At 46.3% G+C, this 19,474-nt stretch overlaps 1 protein-coding gene across 1 annotated transcript in view; it reads left to right on the top strand.

Annotated features, from left to right (window-relative positions):
- Window positions 1-19,474, top strand: part of LOC144761711 (kinesin-like protein KIF28) — a 982,011-nt gene that overhangs the window by 312,301 nt on the left and 650,236 nt on the right. The window contains exon 11 of the mRNA XM_078646973.1: window positions 12,383-12,437. Coding sequence (XP_078503099.1) covers window positions 12,383-12,437 — 55 coding nt within the window. The remainder of the gene's footprint in view (window positions 1-12,382; window positions 12,438-19,474) is intronic.

Raw genomic sequence — 19,474 nt, 5'->3', positions numbered from 1 at the left:
CACGGTATGCACCTCTCTGGCATATGCATTGCCTGTTACTGATTTATACACATCATTCAGTGCTGTAATATGCCCAATATGGACATGTAAAACCTCTGATTATATGCATATATCAAAAAATGTGTGTATGTTATAGGCTCAAGTAAAATGTAAGTCACAGGTATGCCTATAGAATGCAATTCAGACCCTGTGTATATGCACAGTATGTAATGTTGTATTAAAGTATCTGAAAATTAAAATGTTTAGATATGCAGATAACTTAAGCATTACAGTGCAACAATGGAGGTCTGCAAACCTCACATACCCAAGTCAGAAATGTCCACCCGTGCAGGCTTCTGTTTGGTTGGCCTACTATATATTGCAAGTTGGGAAAGCCTCTGTATATGTACATCATGTGGGTAGGTGATATTTGCCCACTTCTGCAAGCCTCTGGCATATTCATATTATATGGCCAGCTGATATTAGCCCAGTGCTTCAAACCTTTGGCAAACGCATATTTTGTGGACAATGGGTGCCCAGTAGTGCATGCTTCAAGCATATGCACGTTATGTGATCAAGGAACACTCGCCCACATTTTAAATGTGTTTACCTCTAATATTCAGGGATAATGACTTGGGTTTTCAATATTTAACACAGCAGCAGCAGCGCACTAATATTGCTGCAGATAATCTCAATGATGCCCTTTCATTTCTCATTTGAGAATTCCTGTTTTGGTCTAAAATAAACTTTTTTATGGAAGTTACATGAACAATAAATACAGCATGTCTCTGCAAAATGTCCATAATAGTCTCGCACATATCACCCTTATTAAAAAGTGAAACAGTATTTAAAACAACTTGTTTAAGAATTAGTCAAGGTAATCAGGCCAAGATTCTCTGCAGAACAGAGCTGGCTTTAGAAGGAGGCCCCCTGAAAGAAAAAGAGAAGGATAAGAAGACAGCGCCTGAAAGAGAGAGACAAACATGAAGAAAAGAAAGTAATCACGGTAATGCAGACAGAGCGAGTGCTGTGAAGGGTGGAAGCAAAAGAGAGAGATAGAGACATATGGGAGAAAGAGGAAGAGGATCTAAAAAGAGGGAAATAGAGTACATCTGTTGAAAAAAATTGAACTTGGGGAAAGATGAGCCTTCAAAGAAAGACATATAGAAGTGAGTGGATGGACAGGCAAAGTAAAGAAGGGACGGATACACAAGAATGGAGGCGGAAAGTTATTTATTGTTTTTCCAATAAAATTTTTGTAAAGAATATTGATACCCTCTCTGACCCGGTGGAATGCTGGTTAAAAAAATACAATGATGCTCATGACGTGGTGCGCTCTGGTTTTGTATGGAGCAAAGGTTGATGGCCAGATCAAGTGATGGTTTGCTTTAATCGCAGGAATAAATCACCCCCACTTGGAAACCGAGGTACTTTACTGGTGTTGCTAAAAAAATCCATCTAAAGGGATGGTGTTGTGTATGTACTTGATTGCTCTTCATCATTAGGGAAACGCTAATCCAGTCATGTGCTTTTGTTTTAGTAAACTGTGTAATCTAGTTTTAGTACAATGGGTATAATTAAAGTAAATCAAGATTACAGATCCAGAATGCAATAGGATATTAAAGAAAATCCAAGGTGAGAGTCCTGTCTCGCAAGTTACAAGAAGTCATCCAAATACCCTATACATGGACCACATATTGAACTGTATGAACACCTTAGCCATGCCTCTGAGCACCATAAACGGTGGAAGTCATCGTGGAAAACGCAGGCTCATTCAAACAGATATTCGTGATCAACCCAGCTGCCCACCTTTCCAAAATTCAAAACTGGTGAATAAGCCACGAGAATAGTTTGGGGAACACTTTTAACATGGCTACCATTGCTGGGGAAACCACTTTCATGGTAACTATACTACACATGACACTGTGAAGCTGGAGTTTTTCCTTCTTAGACTTATGTCCTGATCACAGAGTGGACATTATTGTACATATAATTTATTAAATGTGCCTTGTAATGAGCTGCGATTTTAATATACTGATTCCAAGACACATTTCTAACATACTCGATTGCACTCACGTCTGCCAAATGTGTGTACTGTAGTATTGTTTAATACAATGTAAAATAATTCTTTTTGGACATATGTCGTGGTTTATCGTTTATTATTTGAAATTCTTCTGTCACAAATACTGCAATCTCCAGCATGCATGTTTCAAGCAAACTCGTCCTCCTCATTCCCTATTACCATTGGTTTCACTTTCTCTTTATATGCCCTAGCTCTCGGCTCGGCGTGCTTTTTAGGTCTCGCAAGGCGTAGGCTGCGCACATGCGCAGTCTCGCTCGCGAGCGAGATTTCTCTGAGTAGCGAGGGTTAACCCCGCCCCTCTTCTCCATTGGCTGGCCTCTTAAACGGCGGCCAGCCATTGGAGAAGAGGTCTCAGTGTCGTCATTCTTTCCATCTAAGCCCCGTCCTTTTCGGATTGAGGGGCGTGTTTTTCAGTTTTGTTGGCGTTCTCAGTCAAAAACACGCCCCCAATCGCAAAAGGACGGGGCTTAGATCGAACCATTTGTCTCTAAGCAACGTCCTTTTCAGACTGGGGGGCGAATTTTTGACTTGTTTACACTCTAGAAAGAAAGTAAAAAACACGCCCCCCCAATCGCAAAAGGACGGGGCTTAGCGACAAATGGCGAGCGCTCTAGAGCTTGTTAGAGCATGAGCCCTGGGAACCCAGTCCTCATCACGGTGATTATTCTTCTCTTGATTACCTTATTCCTGCCACTACAAAATGAAGAAAACAGAATGTTTATCCTACGTGACGTTTCAATCACGTGACAGTGCGTTGCATGACCGTCAGGGCTTGTGGAATTAACAACTACCCACACAGAGCATCAGACCCTACCTTTTAAAGTACTCTATGAGGGCCTTACAATCCTCGCTGGTGCAGTTATATACAACCCCCCTGGACAACAAGTCAGTCTGTAACCCGGGTACGGGGTCTCGCCGGGAAGAGGGACCCCCTTTAATGATCTCCGACCCCCCCCCTCTTGTCTCCACAGCCTCCCCAAAATCCTGGATGGTCGGCACTTGAAAAGTATAGTTGCGACGAGGAGGATGAAGACGGATGGTGGCCCTTTAAGTGGACTGAGACCCTGATGGAGGAGGAGCCTCGCGAGCAGGTAAAAGGAGGCACCGACAGTCCACAGGTGTGTTACTACACCGGAGGAGCGGACAGAGTGCAGGAGAGCGGAGAGGCGGGAAGCAGCGAGACGGACTGGAGAGGAGGAGAGAGGTGGTTGCAGGAAGAGGAGTGGAGCGGAGGCGAGAGGTGGTTGAGTGAGGAGAACATTGCGGAAACAGAGAACACGGAAACAAGGCGGCAGCTACCGGAGACGGCGGATCAAGAATCTACGAAAGCGGAGACCGCAGCCGAGAGCGCCGGGAGAGAAGAGACGGGATCAGCAAAGCCTGGAGGCCAACCCCACGAGCCGCCCAGCCGTACGCCAGGAGGGGTACGGCTAGCCGAGGTACGTGAACGGTTCCTGGGGTGGTGGAGGCGGAAAGGCCGACAACTTACTTAGTTTAACGGTCGTAGAGACCACCAGTTCCCCCTGTTTGATCGGGCACGATAACTGCACAATCACGAGTCTTGTTAACCGAGCACCGTGTGTTCCCCCCACGTCCCTCACACCCCCCTTCCCCACTCAAATACCGTTCTTGTCAGACCGAAGCATTTACTTGTCCTTTCTTCTCTTTCCCTTCTCGGCGGACGGCGAGGGCGAGCACTACGGAGCCTCCAGAGCCCAGCAGTAGGAGGAGGAGCCCCGTCCGGAGGAAGGAGGAGGGAGTGCTTCGAAAGACCCGTCAGGAAAGGAGCCGGTCCCCCAGAAAGGGCGCCACAAGAATAACCTGTACAGATGACCTGTATGCGAAAATAAAATCTTCTACTACTAGGACACGTCTCCTTCCTATTACTAGCCCCGCCGTAACACAGTCTTAGTGCCAAACTACTGAATCAACTCCTGCAACTTTGTCTAAAACATAAAAACTATCTAATTGTTGGTGACTTCAACATCCACTATGAGAAAATGGATGCTCCAGGTACTTCCCAGCTGGAATATGACATGGGGATTCTCAATCTCAAGCAGTGGGTAGTGGGCCCCACTCATATAGCTGGTCATACATTAGACCTACTATTTACTAACATCGAATCCACCAACATAAGTGAGGTCCTCCCCCTATCCTGGTCGGACCATTCCCTTATATCCTTCTCATTTGCCCTTCCCGGTAAATCTTTGAAATCTAAGGTAGTCCCTCAGATCTCTAAACGAGCCTGGAGGCTAATCAATGAATTCAACTTTGAGAAACATTTCCAAGAGGCTAATGTTAAACTACTGGATGGCTCCCCTGTCTACAATGACGTTGCCCTGCTAAATACTGGAATACTGCAAACACTAAACAAATTAGCTCCGATGCGGGAAACCAGGAAAAAACCTATAACAGAAAAATGGTACACTCCTCACCTAAAAACGTTTAAAAAGGAATGTCAAAAATCTGAACATCTCTGGAGACAGTCTAAAGACAGTGAAGCCAGATTAGACTATGTCCATAAATGGAGGCAGTATATTTTGGCCATCAAAAATGCAAAGAAGGACTATTTCGCTCAACGCATTCAGGAAAACAGTAGCTCAGCAAAGGAACTGTTTAAAATAGTGAAGGAGCTGAGCAAACCATCTAATACTTCACAAACACTCACCCCTTCGGTTAAGGCTTGTGAACGCATTAACACCTTCTTTTCTGAAAAAATCAAGGGAATCTATTCTACCTTCACTCCCCAACACTCCCCATCACTCCCCAACATACTCATAGCAACTCTGACAATCCATCCAAGACTATGATGCCATCCAAAGTCCTCACTGTTCCACCAGACCTAGGAAATGTACCCCGTTTAACTGGCTTCAAACCATTCTCTGGTGAAGAGGTCCTAGCAGCCCTGGCTGGTTCACCCCTGGACCCCCGCCCCCATTTTGTGTTCTCAAAAGTCGCGTCCACGCTCTGCCCCTTGATCACACAAATCTTTAATAAATCTCTAAGTACTGCCATTTTTCCGGATGCCTGGAAACACGCCTCTGTGACCCCCCTTCTGAAGAAGGTGGGATCTGATATTCTCAACCCAGAGAATTACAGACCGATCTCCCAGCTTCCCTACCTCTCTAAAGTAACTCCCTTCTAGACTCCTCTCAGACTGGCTTTCGAGCCAATAATAGTACCGAGGCAACGCTGCTGGCAGTGTCGGACAGTATCAGATCCTCCACCGACCAAGGTGGAGCGGTGGCGCTGATACTGCTTGACCTGTCAGCGGCATTCGACACGGTATCCCGCAACTTCCTGCTGAACATACTTCGGAGTAAAGGAGTTCAATCCACGGCATTGAACTGGCTACAGTCTTTTCTGAGCAACCGCCACTCAGGCAGTACATATGGGTCAGTTCCACTCCAGGCCCAATCCCATCAGCTGCGGGGTGCCCCAGGGCGCCTCACTGAGCCCCACTCTTTTCAATGTCTATATGTCATCTCTTGCCGACATTGGAAGAAAGTGGGGCATCGGCATCTGCTCCTATGCGGATGATACGCAGCTGATGGTGACTATGGAGGAAGGGCCTGATATAACCAAAACCAAGCTACATGACTGCCTCTCCGAAATGGCCCAGTGGATGAATGCCCACTGCCTAAAGCTGAACGCAGGTAAGTCAGAGATTCTGCTGTTTGGTGGTGCTAAACGTGTATGGGACGCCACTTGGTGGCCACCTTCACTGGGGTTGGCCCCCACTCCAAAGCAACATGCCAGGAACTTGGGAATTATCATGGACGATGACCTGTCCATGAAGGATCATGTTCGATCCCTTTGTGGCAAGGGCTTTGCCATTCTAAAACTCCTAGCCAGGATATTCCCATGGATACCCCTGGATTGCAGACGCTCAGTCACACAGGCCCTACTGGTCAGTCGCCTGGACTATGGCAATGCGCTATTTGTAGGGATGAATGAACATCTGTTCTCTCGCCTGCAGGTTTTGCAAAATCTGGCGGCTACACTTATCTGCAACAAGGGCAAACTAGACTCGGCATCGGAATGCTTAAAGATACTCCATTGGCTACCGATGCGTTAGAGGGCCGCCTTTAAATTGCTTAGCCATGCCCACAGAGCTCTACATAAAACCGGCCCCACAATTCTTCAAGGTAAGATTGAATTTTATGTTCCCACCAGGAACTTACGTTCTTCTCAATCTGCTCTGGCCAAGACGAAACGCATCTATAAAGTTAGAACAGGTGGTCGCTCCTTTTCCTTCTTGGCAGCAAAAAGGTGGAATGAGCTCCCCACCGACCTGAGACATACCACAAACTATCTCCAGTTTCGGAAAAAACTGAAAACCCACCTCTTACCCAAATTCTAGCTTCTTAGCATCCGCCATCAGTATTTGCTATCTGGTACTAGCGCCGTGATATCCCTCGGGATGAGTCTTGCGCTCTATAAAAAACGCAAATAAATAAATAAATAGGGGAATGTCACAGTCTTTTACTTGGCTATGGTGCAGTCAGCAGGCCTCGTCGTGCACCATCCAGTGCATTCGCGGGTCACTAAACAGTGATGTAGTTTGTGGTGGGCACAAGCAAAATGTGAATTACAGTTCTATAGCCCAATGGCTAAAAGGATAAAAAGGAGCTGACTCAAATCCCCTCTATAAAAGTATATTGTTTTATTAAATGAGGTTGGCTAGGTGGTTAAAGTTGTCACCATGCTCAAATAGACAACCCTAGGTGTACATTGTTAGACAATATGGGTCGGGGTATCTGTTTGTTTTTATAGTCAAATATTAAATAAGAATTTTTTATGCTGTTGGAGTGTATATTTCTGACTTCGAATACTGCTCCATCCATGCTGTGAGCTTTCAGCTTCACAGACTGTGTTTGGACACATACTTTAAACATTATTCATAGAAAGAGTTAGGCGGTTAAGTAATGATCTAGATATAGCACTTATTGCTAAAACACCACCCTCCATTCAGGGGCGTTTAGTGTTCAAAGAGGTGAATTGGCGGCTTTTCCTACTTACCACTTATAGGAGGGTGGATACCTGACTATGGTTACCCCAGATTTTTTGCCTTGTGTTTAGCTGGTTTTCGACTTAGTTGGCCTGGGACCCTGCTAATCAGGGCCCCAGGCTATCTGCTCTCTCTTTAAAATGGACTCCATGTACCCTAGGTGCATAACTAATTGGATATTGGGTCACCTTATCAGCCCCTGTACAGTGTACTATAGGTGCCCAGGACATAGGTGCATCCAAGGCCTACCAGAGGCTGCAGCCATCCAAACTGACACAACTGGCTGATCACTCAGCTGGGGCAAGGTCGTGTAATCACCCCTTGCTTAGATATAGTATACCTATATCTAAACCTATATCTGGACACATATATACCTATAAGTCACTCCTATGGCAGGCCTTAACAATCCTGGAGGCAGAGTGCTTGGTTTTATGTGAGATGGTGCTCTAGCATGAGCTGAGCCTGTCTGCAGCTTTCAGAACCATGTCCTTATAGCTGTTCTGGGATATTGCCATACCGTATACTCTTAAGTGCATTATAATCCTCGCGGTTATTGCTAACTTTGGTTTGGCTTTATCAAAACATGTTTTGTAAGGTGTCATACACTTTGGAATACTACCCCCTCGCCAGTTCTGGCGACGGGGGTAGCATTCCACCCTTCTAGATGGTTAAGACATGTGGGTAACAGTAAATGCGGTTAGAACTAACCAGAGCCTCAGCATCACAAAATGGATGCTGCTGCCACAGACACAAGTCTGGCCTCCTGCTGCTGACCGAAACTTGGCAGGGGAGGCCTGGACAAATGGTATCCTGTCACAGGGAGGTGTTACACCACCCGGACAGGATATAGTGGAATGAGGCAGGCAGGGCGAGTGAAACTAGACACTGCCTGGGCGCACAAGGCTCCCCATGCATAGCCCAGTTCAAACCGGTGCTGGGGCACTCCAGCCCCAGCTTTGGCGCGAAACTGGACAAAGGGAAAGTGGTGTAACCACCCCATTCCTGGGTCCCACCCATAGGAGGGACCTAGCAGGATATCCAGCCCCTTGATTTGGAATAAAGGTAGGAGCTGTGCCCATAGACGATAGATAATCCTGACTGAAACTTTGATATAGAACTCTGGACCCTTCGACATCCCACTCAACGTGGAAGACTGAAGAATCTCCCTTGTGGTCAAGGAGTGACCACCCTGTGCAAACAGGCACCATCCAGCGCCCAACGGTTTGCTTTGTTGCAGCTCCTGCCGGAGCTCGAGCGACAGAGATCAACAAGAACCAGATTCCCAGACATCCAACAACTCGATCCACAGCCACAGCAAAGCTGAGACCCGTGGAGGGGACGTGAGACGTGGGACCGGCCATCTTGAAAAGACTGCGAAGTGCTGACCGTGCAACTCCTGAGGCATCCTCGAAGCTGTGCATTGGGGTTTGAGAATCCCTAGCCCCGAGCCGCTCGTGCACTGAAGATCACCCCTCCACACTCACCGAGTGCTGCGTGGGGCCCTTTTGCATTTTCCTGCTTGACGCGTCTGTCCGGTCACTTGCCCGTTGGCTAGTGGCCTCTACGACGACGATTCTTTGAAACTACTCTGCTAGTCTGGTTGCTCCAGACTGGCCCTCGCTCCCCTGAAAAGGAGCAACCTTTCTGACCTTGCTGGTCCGAGTAAGAAGCGATCTTCAATTCCTGCGTGGGTTCCATTTGCCAAGGCCTATTGACTCCGATCCGGAAGCCGACACCGCCAACAGCGAGAACCTTTGTGGGACAGCTCGTGATCTACTCCTGGTCATCCTCGATGCCCCAGACTCCACGTGGCAGCGGAGACAAGCTTCTCGACAACCACCTGATTGCGCCCGACATCGCCTGGTTCCTTCCTGGTTCCATCCTGGTCACTGGCTAGTGACCCAGGCTCTGTCCCCTCTGCTTTCAGGTACTCTACATCTTCGATCCACCCATGGATCCAACCGAACTCTTCTCTCCTGGCCGCCTGCAGCATCTTCATCTCCAGGCTCCATAGATCTACACGACGAAACCCGACACACTTTGGCACCTATGCACCCGCTTTCTGTGGGTGAGGTAACGATATAACACCGGTGCTCTTGTAGTGGTTTACACCTCTAGTGTCCTAGTTTTAAGTGGCTAAGTTCTAGTCCAGTCGGAAGACTTCCAAAAGAGTAACTTTGTGACTTTTACGCACCATTGACTTTGCATTGGTGCATGCGTGTGCTTTTAGCGCTGCACCCGAATCCCGCGGGCTACTCCCGTCCTAACTACAGTTAGTCCAGTGTAGTTCCAGCGATTTCCAAGGCCCTAGGCCTCACCACTGTTCGTAAAGCGGTTCTTATACCACTTTTTTAATATATAGTTTGAGTGGCCACCCGGCCTATCCATAATTGTGCAACTTTTGTATGTTTAACTGTGCTTTTGTTTAAAAGCTTGTGCCTCTGCACTCATAAAGAGTACAGAGGATTATTCTAGTAATAAATACATATATTTTTATAATATATACCTTGTGTGGTGTCCTTTCAGTTGATTACAGGATTACATATGGTAAAACAGCTGGCTTCACATGCCCGCTTGAGTTAAGCCTAAGACTGCTTAGGTCCATGCTACCCCAAGGATAGCTTGTCTATAAGGTTGACTTTACAACCACCACCATAAGGGTTGTTTGGACTGATACAAGGTGCTCACTAGAATAGTGAACATCATACATCAGGCCAACTTCTCACACCACTAAATCCCTTGTAATGAATTGCCAGGAGCAGTATCACCAGGGCAGCACAGGGCCAGACTGGAAACATCAACCAGCCCTGGAAGATTGCTGCTTGACCGGCCCTGGGGTATGGGGGCTGCTAGTAAAAAGCATCACTCCTGTTTTTGTTGCTGGGGGCCGATATTGCAGCACTGTTGACAAAACCGGCCCCCAAGGTCAGAAACCCAGTCCTCACCCCTCGGGCCCACCAGGTAAAGGCCAGGTGCCCGCTACGACGAGTCCGGCCCTGGGGGTGATAAAGGTCTGGGCAACTACAAGTTTTCTAGTGTCCCTGAGTCTGAAATTATTTGGTGCGCAAATTCTAGACAAAGAAATTCCGGGCCTTGATACACTTCACCAGGAGACTTGTGAGGAGCTGTGAGGCTTCCTACAGCTCTACGCCTGACCTCCGCAGTGGTGTAACAAAACTTGAGGGGGCCACCCTGCATGTACATGGAGCGCCCCTCTCTAGAATCACTCATGAGCTCTGGGGCCAGAGTACTATCCTGAGGGGGGCCCCTGGAGCTCTGGGTCCCCCCCACTGTGAGGCCTTGGTTACGCCACTGGGCCTCCACCTGCCTCATACTCTAGCATGGGGAAGCAGGAAAAACTCCTCCCAGCTAAAGTAAAATAATCTCTGCCCTTCCGCCAGCCTCTGCCCCTGACCCCAACTGGTCCAAGAAAAAGCCCAGGCAACACTTACCAGCTGCTTTAAGCTGATGATAAATGTGTGCACATATGAGCCTGTAATTTCCCCAGGAGGGGAAAAACACGTGGAATTGGACCCGGTATTCCCAGATTTCCCTCTTATTCTCCATTCCAGGAGACTTCACACAGAAATACCAGCTAGAATCGTGACTTTTGTCCCCAGTATCTCCCTACAGAGTCCGTGGGGAACTTTTAATGAGTACTTAACTGTGCACATGAGTTCCATTTAGAATCATATATATATTTATTTTGTCTAGATGTCCTGTAATTCTGTCCTGCACTGGCCCTTGTGGACATATGTGGGCACCCTAATCTAACAAAAGGAAGAAATATAATATTTTTCCGCTCGTGAGAGAAAGTGAGCTCGGTTATAAGGTACAGTAAATAAGGTTGTTGAAGGTATTGGGGATTAAAATCAGTAAGCAACAAGGGCAAATACTTAGGGCAGGTCTCACGCCAGGCTTTTTTACACTTGAAACGTGATCCTTATCCTGTAAAACATCCAGATAGGCTTTTTAAAATAGGAATGAAGTTCTCCATCCAATCTTTAAAGGAATGCTACTTTTAAACAGTTAATAGGAACCACCCAAGGTTTACAAGTTATGCCAGATTGTCATCAGACTAGGTTACTAGTTACCCTAGTTAACTGAGAAAAGGAACTATTCAATAATATTTTGTTTTCTGACGCACATGTTTGCTTCAGAATGACAAATATGCTTCTGTGTCATCAGAGATTGTCAACTGAAGACAAACGGTTGTATGACGGAACCCTGCAGGCATTTACCCAGCACGCCGTTACATCGCAGTAAGTACCCCAAGTGCGACATTACCACATGTTACTTTAGCACGCAAGTTGTTACGACGACTTGCTTTACGGGGTGCTGGACTTTGGAATAGTATAAATTACTATTGCAACTCCAGTCTACACAATAGTAAAAATTCCAAAACCAGTCCAACAACGTGCCCCTTATATACAGCAAGTTGTTGTAACGACTTGCGTGCTAAAGTAACGCGTGGTAATGTCAGATGCAGACTACCAAACTTGTTGTAAAGGCTGGTCTTTGTAAAGACTGCAGTGTAAATTATGTTTCTCAAGACAAGCATATGCCCAACAGTTGTCCGGGAATTGACTATGTAATGATTCATGTTTGGATTCAGTGTACATAAATGTATCGCAAGTGTATAATAAGAAAATGTGGCTTTGGCCCAGCAGTCATGGACCAATGTTATAGATCCCATACCCTAGCACATTAGACAGCCAGATGGCACTAACCAAGGATGTAACCTAACAGACACTTCCTTCCTGATGCAAAATGTAAACTGGCAGACTCTCCAAAACCTACCTTTCACTTTACCCTCCTTAAGCGTAGAACAGAAATGGTGTGATGCATGTCTTGAATCTATTGCTGATTTGTTTCATCCAAGGATAATCCCAGAAACAGTAGTTTTATCAATCCTGGATGATCTAAGGTGGCTTATGGATGGGGTGGAATCAGGAATATTGTTAGATTTGCCGGTTGCTTTATTGCCATCAACAAAACACTAATTTATCCATTGTGTTTGGCTTGCTATAAAATGATTGTGCCTGCTCCATCCTGGTGTAGCAGATCAGCTGCCAGGTAATAGGTTCTGACATCAGAAACCTAGTAGGCCCCCCAATTCCCAATGAGATGAATGAACTGCAAGTCTGGCCGTGCTCCTCGTCGATTTACGATAAGGGTTCGACTCTCGCAAACTAAATGTCTCTCAGAGTACTGAGATCAAGCAAGAAAATACAGAAAATAGTCTTAAATTGATGAATACCTTAAAATAGTCTATGTCTTGACTGAATTCTAACTCCACTCTTTTTCAGGTACCTGTGATGCAGGTCAGTCGCCATCAAATGCAATAATTCTTAGAGGCTTGGGGTAAGTAAAAAGAAAAATTGGAACATTATGGCACATGTTCAGATTTATTCTTAGCCACTGAAACCATGTAAACATAAGGACGTAACTAATTCGCATATTAAATGACATCACAAGAAGTGACATCATAGAAAGTGGTACCTCGACCTTAACATTTCTTTGATTCTAATAGGAAAATTCAACTTTGATCCTGTGGCAGCCTATAAGTCTTTGTATTAACCCAGGAGTATTCTTTCTAGTCACTTATATGGGAATATGTTAATACATCTTGTAATTTGTTTTGCTTGATGTCCAGTATTTTTGTTTAGATTTCAGCAGTAAAAAAAACTGCACATCTGTATTAATAAATCTCAATTCAATGCTGAGATCGGTTTTAGTGAGTGCTGGTCACTCATTCAGATCCTGGCATAATGAATACTGCCCTTCTTCCTTCCAAGGCAACTGTACTGATTACTTTGTCAGATTGGGTAATAGTGATGGCGCACACTAAGGGGCCGATTATGATGGAGGATTTTCTGCATCCTCCGGGCCGGCGGAAGTCACCGCCGGCCCGGAGGATGCGGAAAATCCTCTGCGGCCCCTCCAAAGACCCACCGCCACATTAGGATGGCTGGTGGGTCCTGGTTTCCGTCCGCAGCTTTTCCGCCGCGGTTGGCTTACAACCGCGGCGGAAAAGCTCTAATATGGTGACGGTGTCTCTCAGACACCGTCAACCATATTAGGATGGGCTGTGCAAAATGCTTTTCCGCGGTGGGGTTTCCGCCGTGGAAAAGCATGTGTAACTTCACTGCGGGGGCCCATTGCGGGCCCCCTGGGTGAAGGGTGGGTGGGGGGTGCACATGGGGGTTACCTATGTACCCCCCTGCATTTGTATGCAGAAATCGGCAGGCACCGCACGGTGCCTGCCGCTTTCTGCATACAAATGCAATGTATGCATTTTTACCATTGCAGCGGATGCAGCTTGAAGCTGCACCCGCCGTAATGGTAAAAATAGAGGATGTGACCGCCAGGGTGGGGGTCACATCCTAATTGCACAGGAGGGAACTCCGCAGGGCATGCGGAGGTTCCCTCCTACTCTATGGTGGCGGACAGACTCAGGTCCGTCCGCCATCATAATCGGCCCCTTATGTTCTATTTAAAGCACTTTTGATGATGACGCTTGTAGAGAATTATTTATAATAAGAATGAGTCATTCTTTCCCCCATGAGGTGGAATTTCTTTGTCTCCTTCGGCGCATTTCCGCATTGATTGATTGGAAAACAGTGCATCCCTCAACCCACTAGAGACACACGGGGCCCTAATACCAGCCCACTGCAAATTCAGACTGGCCGAGGATAAGCAAACAGCACAACCATCCCACACAAACTGTAGTACCAGCATTGGAATACATTTCCCCAGAACCATATCACGTCTGTAAAGCTAAGTAATGGTTATAGACCTTAGAAGTGGGTGTGCATCTCAAAACCTGAACCATACAGGCAACTTCATTAGGAAGACCTAGACATCATAGCTCTAGGTTCCCAGTGCCACATAGACAGGCACATTCTCAGAAGCTACAGCATGATTAAGACCTGGGATCAAAACAGAGGAAACAGGGCCTTGCTCTTGTTCCTGCATCTGAAACCTGCTGCCCACCTCCAGAACACATCTGGAAGAGACAGACGTTCTGAGGTGCGGAGCACTCCGCTCAGTGAGTCTATCCTTGAGTTGCCCACACCCCTCATTTGGACTGCTTTCAGTTCAAAAAGCTGCAACTCTAGTCAGGGGGCCACCAGGAAGGCCAGCCCAGCTACATCCTTGCATCAAGCGTCTCCTTCATTGTTTACTTATGCCTTGATGGTAGTGTGTCTGTTTCCAGAATCACAGCCGTGAGCCGCACAGACCCCACAAAGGCCTGTATAGTCAAACAGACGGACAGCACCTTCCAACTTTAAGATTGTCCCAAGTTCCTTATCACCTTAGAGACCTTGAGTCCTTGCTTTGCATCCAAGTTTTAACTTTAGAGACCTAGACAGGCCGGCTTTAGCGCTGCTGGCACACTGTGCGACAATGTTTGTTAGTGCCCCCCCCCATGACCACCTCCACCACGGATGCTCTCATTCGCACCCTTTAACCTTTACCATGCTCAGCTCATGAGCTCGTCATGAGGCACGGTGCTCCGGTGCTCATGACGAGCTCAGCTCGTCATGAGCCATGGAACGCTCAGGTGCGGGGAGAATTCCCCTGCTGTGCTGAGCGTTCCACGGGAGCCGGTGCACCTATGACGAGCTCAGCTCGTCATGAGCACAGGAGCGCCATGCCTCATGACGAGCTGAGCTCGTCATGAGCATGCGAGGGCTGTGCGCGCCCTCTCAGCATAGCGGGGGAATTACCCCCGCAGCGAAGGGGTTAACAGTGACCAAGTCTCCATAACCACTCTCTCTCAGATGCATTGAAATAGTTATATAGCGCCACTCATACCAGTAAAGGATGTCAGAGCACTTTGCATCACACACTCATTACACAGAAACAATCAATCATACATGTGTAAATTAATGTATAGGAAATGTTACATAAGCCAAAGGAATAAAAGTGTAAGAGACACATGTCATCTATACGGTAGGCAGTATAATTTAAGAGTGCTTGGTGTGGAGAAGCACAAACTCAGAGTCGAAGAAGAAACAGCATAGTTGAGAGTTTTCTTTAATAATAAGAATTGATTTATAGCCAAAGTAACCTTTTTTGCAACATTAATCAGTGTTCTAATGTATACTTTGCAGTGTGTATGCAGTTCTATGATGAAAGTAAATAGCTCACTGTTCTATATTAGGACTTTAAGTTATAAATTGCAAGTAACAAAAGGATGTCTCTTTTAAAAGCAGTAACCTGCTGATATGTTTACAGTATATGCACTCTATAATCTACTTGGTACACGTTCTTTGCAGCAGCATATTAACCCTGTACACTAACCTCACATAAGTCAAAACCTCAACTATACAAAACTCTGATCTCACTCCATGAAGAACATTAATCACAGGAGTTATCTTGACATTTTTGTGAGGCCCCGTAATTGCAGAGGAACGGAACTCTGCAGCAGGTGCTTTAAAAATATAATAAACTTGCAAACACAGCACCCCCAGGAAGCCAGCACCTGGTGCAGTGGAACCGGTCGCACCGCCCGGGAGACGGCCCTGCGGCTAGGGTCAAGACCTCCGAGTCTGGAGTAGCAGAGGGACTCTTTCTCACATGTTTGGCTAATAATCATCACTGCAATTTCTTGTTGATCTCCGTGACTGGAATCCTGGTTTCATAATGATGCAATGCTGAACCCCAACAGTGGAGAACGAGATGTGGACCCCAAGGCACCCCAACACCTTTGAATCCTGTAGAGAGGGATCAAGTAGAGAGACAAGGATATATGTATATATGAAACCAGAACCCAGCAACTAGTCTTCTCCCACCCATGAAGAGGACTACTGCTCACTAAATCTCCCTGCATCCCACTCCAAGGATAAGCTTACTGCTTGGATAGGAGCACTCTAAAGTGTGAGCAAATGCATCTTTTGCACTATCCACTGGTATGGACACCATCCCCACATCTCTCTGGAACTGGGCTTTAATGAAATGGAGATCTTTCGCAAGCACCAACCTGGACTTGGGCACATTCACATTCATCAGGAATCCAATGGAACTGTGCAGCTGACACATCCTCTCTGCATCCTCCACATATTTGGTCCTTGATGGAGAATGAAACAACAAATCATTCCAAGACTGGTATAGATTGCTACTTTTACAATATCTGGTAGTCACCACTGGGGAAACCACCTTGGAAAAATACTTAGAGTTGACTTCAGACCAAAAAGGAGGTCATATACTATAAATGTGATAAAAGAACGTCAAACCTTGGGAATCAGTAATGAAGAACCCGGATTGGAATGTTAAGATAAGCATCCTCCAAACCCAGTGTTGGCAGAGTCACATAGTCAGGTGACTGATGCTCTGAAGGCTGTCCTGCAAAACAGATTCCCCCCTTTCAGATTGTTGATCATTCTAAATCCTGCCTGACCAGTGACACTAGAAAAATGTGACAGTGAATCTTATCACTTTGATGTCTAATGGGCACTGGACAGATGGCCACCTTGTCCAACAGAGATTAAAGTTCAGCTTTGAGTGTGGCCTGTTTGTCCAAAACTTCCAACCAGGGTTGTGAGAGGCATGGAATTCGGTAGCAGAGAAGAGAGTTCAGTCAGGTATTTTCTGTCACAAAATGTCCAACACCCAAGTATCAACAAAAACCCTGCCATCCATCGAGGTCCCATGAATCCTTTCCCTAGGGGAACCATGTAGATAGTCATGAGTGATGAAAGGGCCTGATAGTAGGATCACCTGAAAACTCCTATGCCAGAGCCCACTCTTTGCCCCAGAAGTGACGAGCAGCACTTCTTGGTTGGCTAGAAGAAGGGTGATGGATGTTGGACTTGGCCCTCACTGCAGGGTCACTTCAAAATGTTGCCCTCACCATTCCTCTTTTGCTAAATTTGTTTATGTTGGCGATAGTATTCTGTGCACTTTCCCATTGCTAACCAGTAGTAAAGTGCTTGTGCTCATTCCCTAAGAATTAGTTAAATTCGCTAACACCTGAATAGCATATTTCATTTACGTATAATTCCCTAGTAAAGTGGCATACCATATAGCCAGGTCTGTAAATTAAATGCTCCTAGTGAGCCTGCAGAAATTATTGCGCCACCCACTAAAGTAGCCCTTCTAAAAATGTCTCAGGCCTGCTATTAGTTTGAAGCTTCCATTGTTACTTGGCAACATAGCCAATTTGACAAGCCTAAAACTCCCTTTTTTTAATACATATAAGATACCTTTAAGGTAGGCCCTCAACAGTCCATAGGGCTGAGTGAATTATAATTAAGAGATCGGAAGTGCACTCTTGAGTTTTACATGTCTTGGTATTGAAAAACCGGTAAATTCGTTTTTGACTACAGTGAGACCAAGCCTCTACCATTAGACAACATTAGGTTTAATTAATGCTAACTTTTGATTGGGAAGGGGTAGGAAAGTCATGATTAGTTTCTAAGGAATTGTAATTTAAAATCATCTTTGATGGTAATGTAGGCTTTTAAGTCGCAATTCTGAAAATTCCACTTTTAGAAAATTAAAAGACACAGATGATGGATGGAATGCAGAGCAAATCAAACATTCACCCCGAGTCATGAAATGTGGGTTAAACCCATCATTCTTTTGATAAACATGCAACACCTTCCCCTTCGCTAGGACGATTTCGGCCCAGGGGACCCTATCGCTTCGGGCTGGGCATTTTTAGAATGGGGAAGGTGGTCACGTGGCCCGCCCTCCCCGGTCCGATTTCCTCTGGGCCTGGTCTTTTTTTTTAATTTTTAAAATTCTTATTTTTAAATTACAGGGAGGGGGCGCGCAGCCCCCCTCCTGGGCCAATATAGGCCCCAGGGACCCATCCACTGGGGTCTGCCCTTTTTTTTAAAGGGAGGGGGTCTGCACTGCCCTTCGATTTTGCCCCCGGGGACCCCAGCCCCCGTAGCCTGGCCTCTATACCAGGTGCCCTGGTTCCACCCAGTTTTTTTTTCCCAATAGGAAATGCCTCTGAGACCATCAATCAAAATATTTTTTAGTGGAAGAAACCCAAATATTGTTTCTTCCAATGTCTATAACTTAACCTGTAAATATTTAATGCTGTCAGCAGATATGTACACCTGAATATTTCACACAAAAATTTTAACATTCCTGTGATTCTGGATTAAATGACTCAGCAGTCCTCTTTGGCGAGGTTGTAGATTTTGTCATTGCCTCCCCCCCCCCCCAAACATTTTTTAAAAAAAAATTATACATGTAGTACTTACATTTGTAAACAAAATGACAAAAGACAAGACTTATACAAATCAAAGACAAAAAAACATTACATGACATGACTTATTGAATATGAACAATACAGTGTCCTACATTGTCCTATTGAACAGTCCAGCCCGAACTGCCAAGCCAGATACTCCCTGGACCAGAAACAAGCATCCTGCGACCGGTTTCAGGGCATCACCCCATATCAGCTGGGCTAGCTTTAGTCCAGTGGCACAGTGACCCCAGGACCCAGGTCTGGGCATACCTGGTGCACTTAGGGTTAGAAAGCAAAAAACACACAGATGATGGACGGAATGCAGAGCAAATCAAACATTTACCCCCATTCAAGAGATCTCGGTTAAATCCACCATTCTTTTGCTCTCCATGCCACCCCCTCCCCCTTCCCTGTGCCGATTTTGGCCCAGGGGACCCCATCCCCCTGGGCCAGGCATTTTTAGAATGGGAAAGGTGGTCACGTGTCCCCCCTCTGGGGTCTGGCCTTCCTTTTTTGATTTTTAAAATTCTTATTTTTAAATTAAAGGGAGGGGGGGGTGTCAATACCAGGACCAGTGGGGAAGCGGCAGGTTGAAGGTCCAGTACCGAGTTGGAGTCCCAGGCCTGTGCTATTCAGCCTGCAGTTCTCCCGGTGTCCTCAACGGGTCCTTGCCACCTCTGTTGTCCCTATAAGCATCTATGCTAGGGGGAGCGATAAATTCTTGTTGCCCTAGAATTTACCGGCTGCCTCTAGATCGATAAAGGAGATGGATGAGGCACGGCATGGAGAGCACCCTTGGCGGAGTTCGCGGAGTTGCACTACGCGAAGTGCAAAAAAAACACTGTCGCACTACGCAGTGCTCCAGGAGTGGCAGAGTACAGTAGAAAAATGCCATTCGTGGTGATTGCACAGTGGCACATGCTTGTCCGCACTGTGCAATCATTGCGAACAGCACCATGCACATCGCAAGCTTACCTTTTCTGCCGCTCGAGTAGATTTTTACTCGAGCAGCAGCTTTCTCAACGCAAACTGGCAGTATTCTCAACAATCGCAATGAGAAACCCGACCCCACCGCGTTGAGAAATCTCGCCGGGAGGTTTATTTTCCGCGCTCGCCAACTTGATGTTGGCAATCGCAAATGAGGAAAAATCTCACCGGGAGGTGGATTTTTTCTCGCACGCGCTCGCCA

The sequence above is a fragment of the Lissotriton helveticus genome, chromosome 6, assembly GCF_964261635.1.
Source record: "Lissotriton helveticus chromosome 6, aLisHel1.1, whole genome shotgun sequence".
NCBI lineage: Eukaryota > Metazoa > Chordata > Amphibia > Caudata > Salamandridae > Lissotriton > Lissotriton helveticus.
The sequence above is the reverse complement of the archived record's forward strand: the minus strand, read 5'-3'. Positions and strand labels throughout refer to the sequence as shown.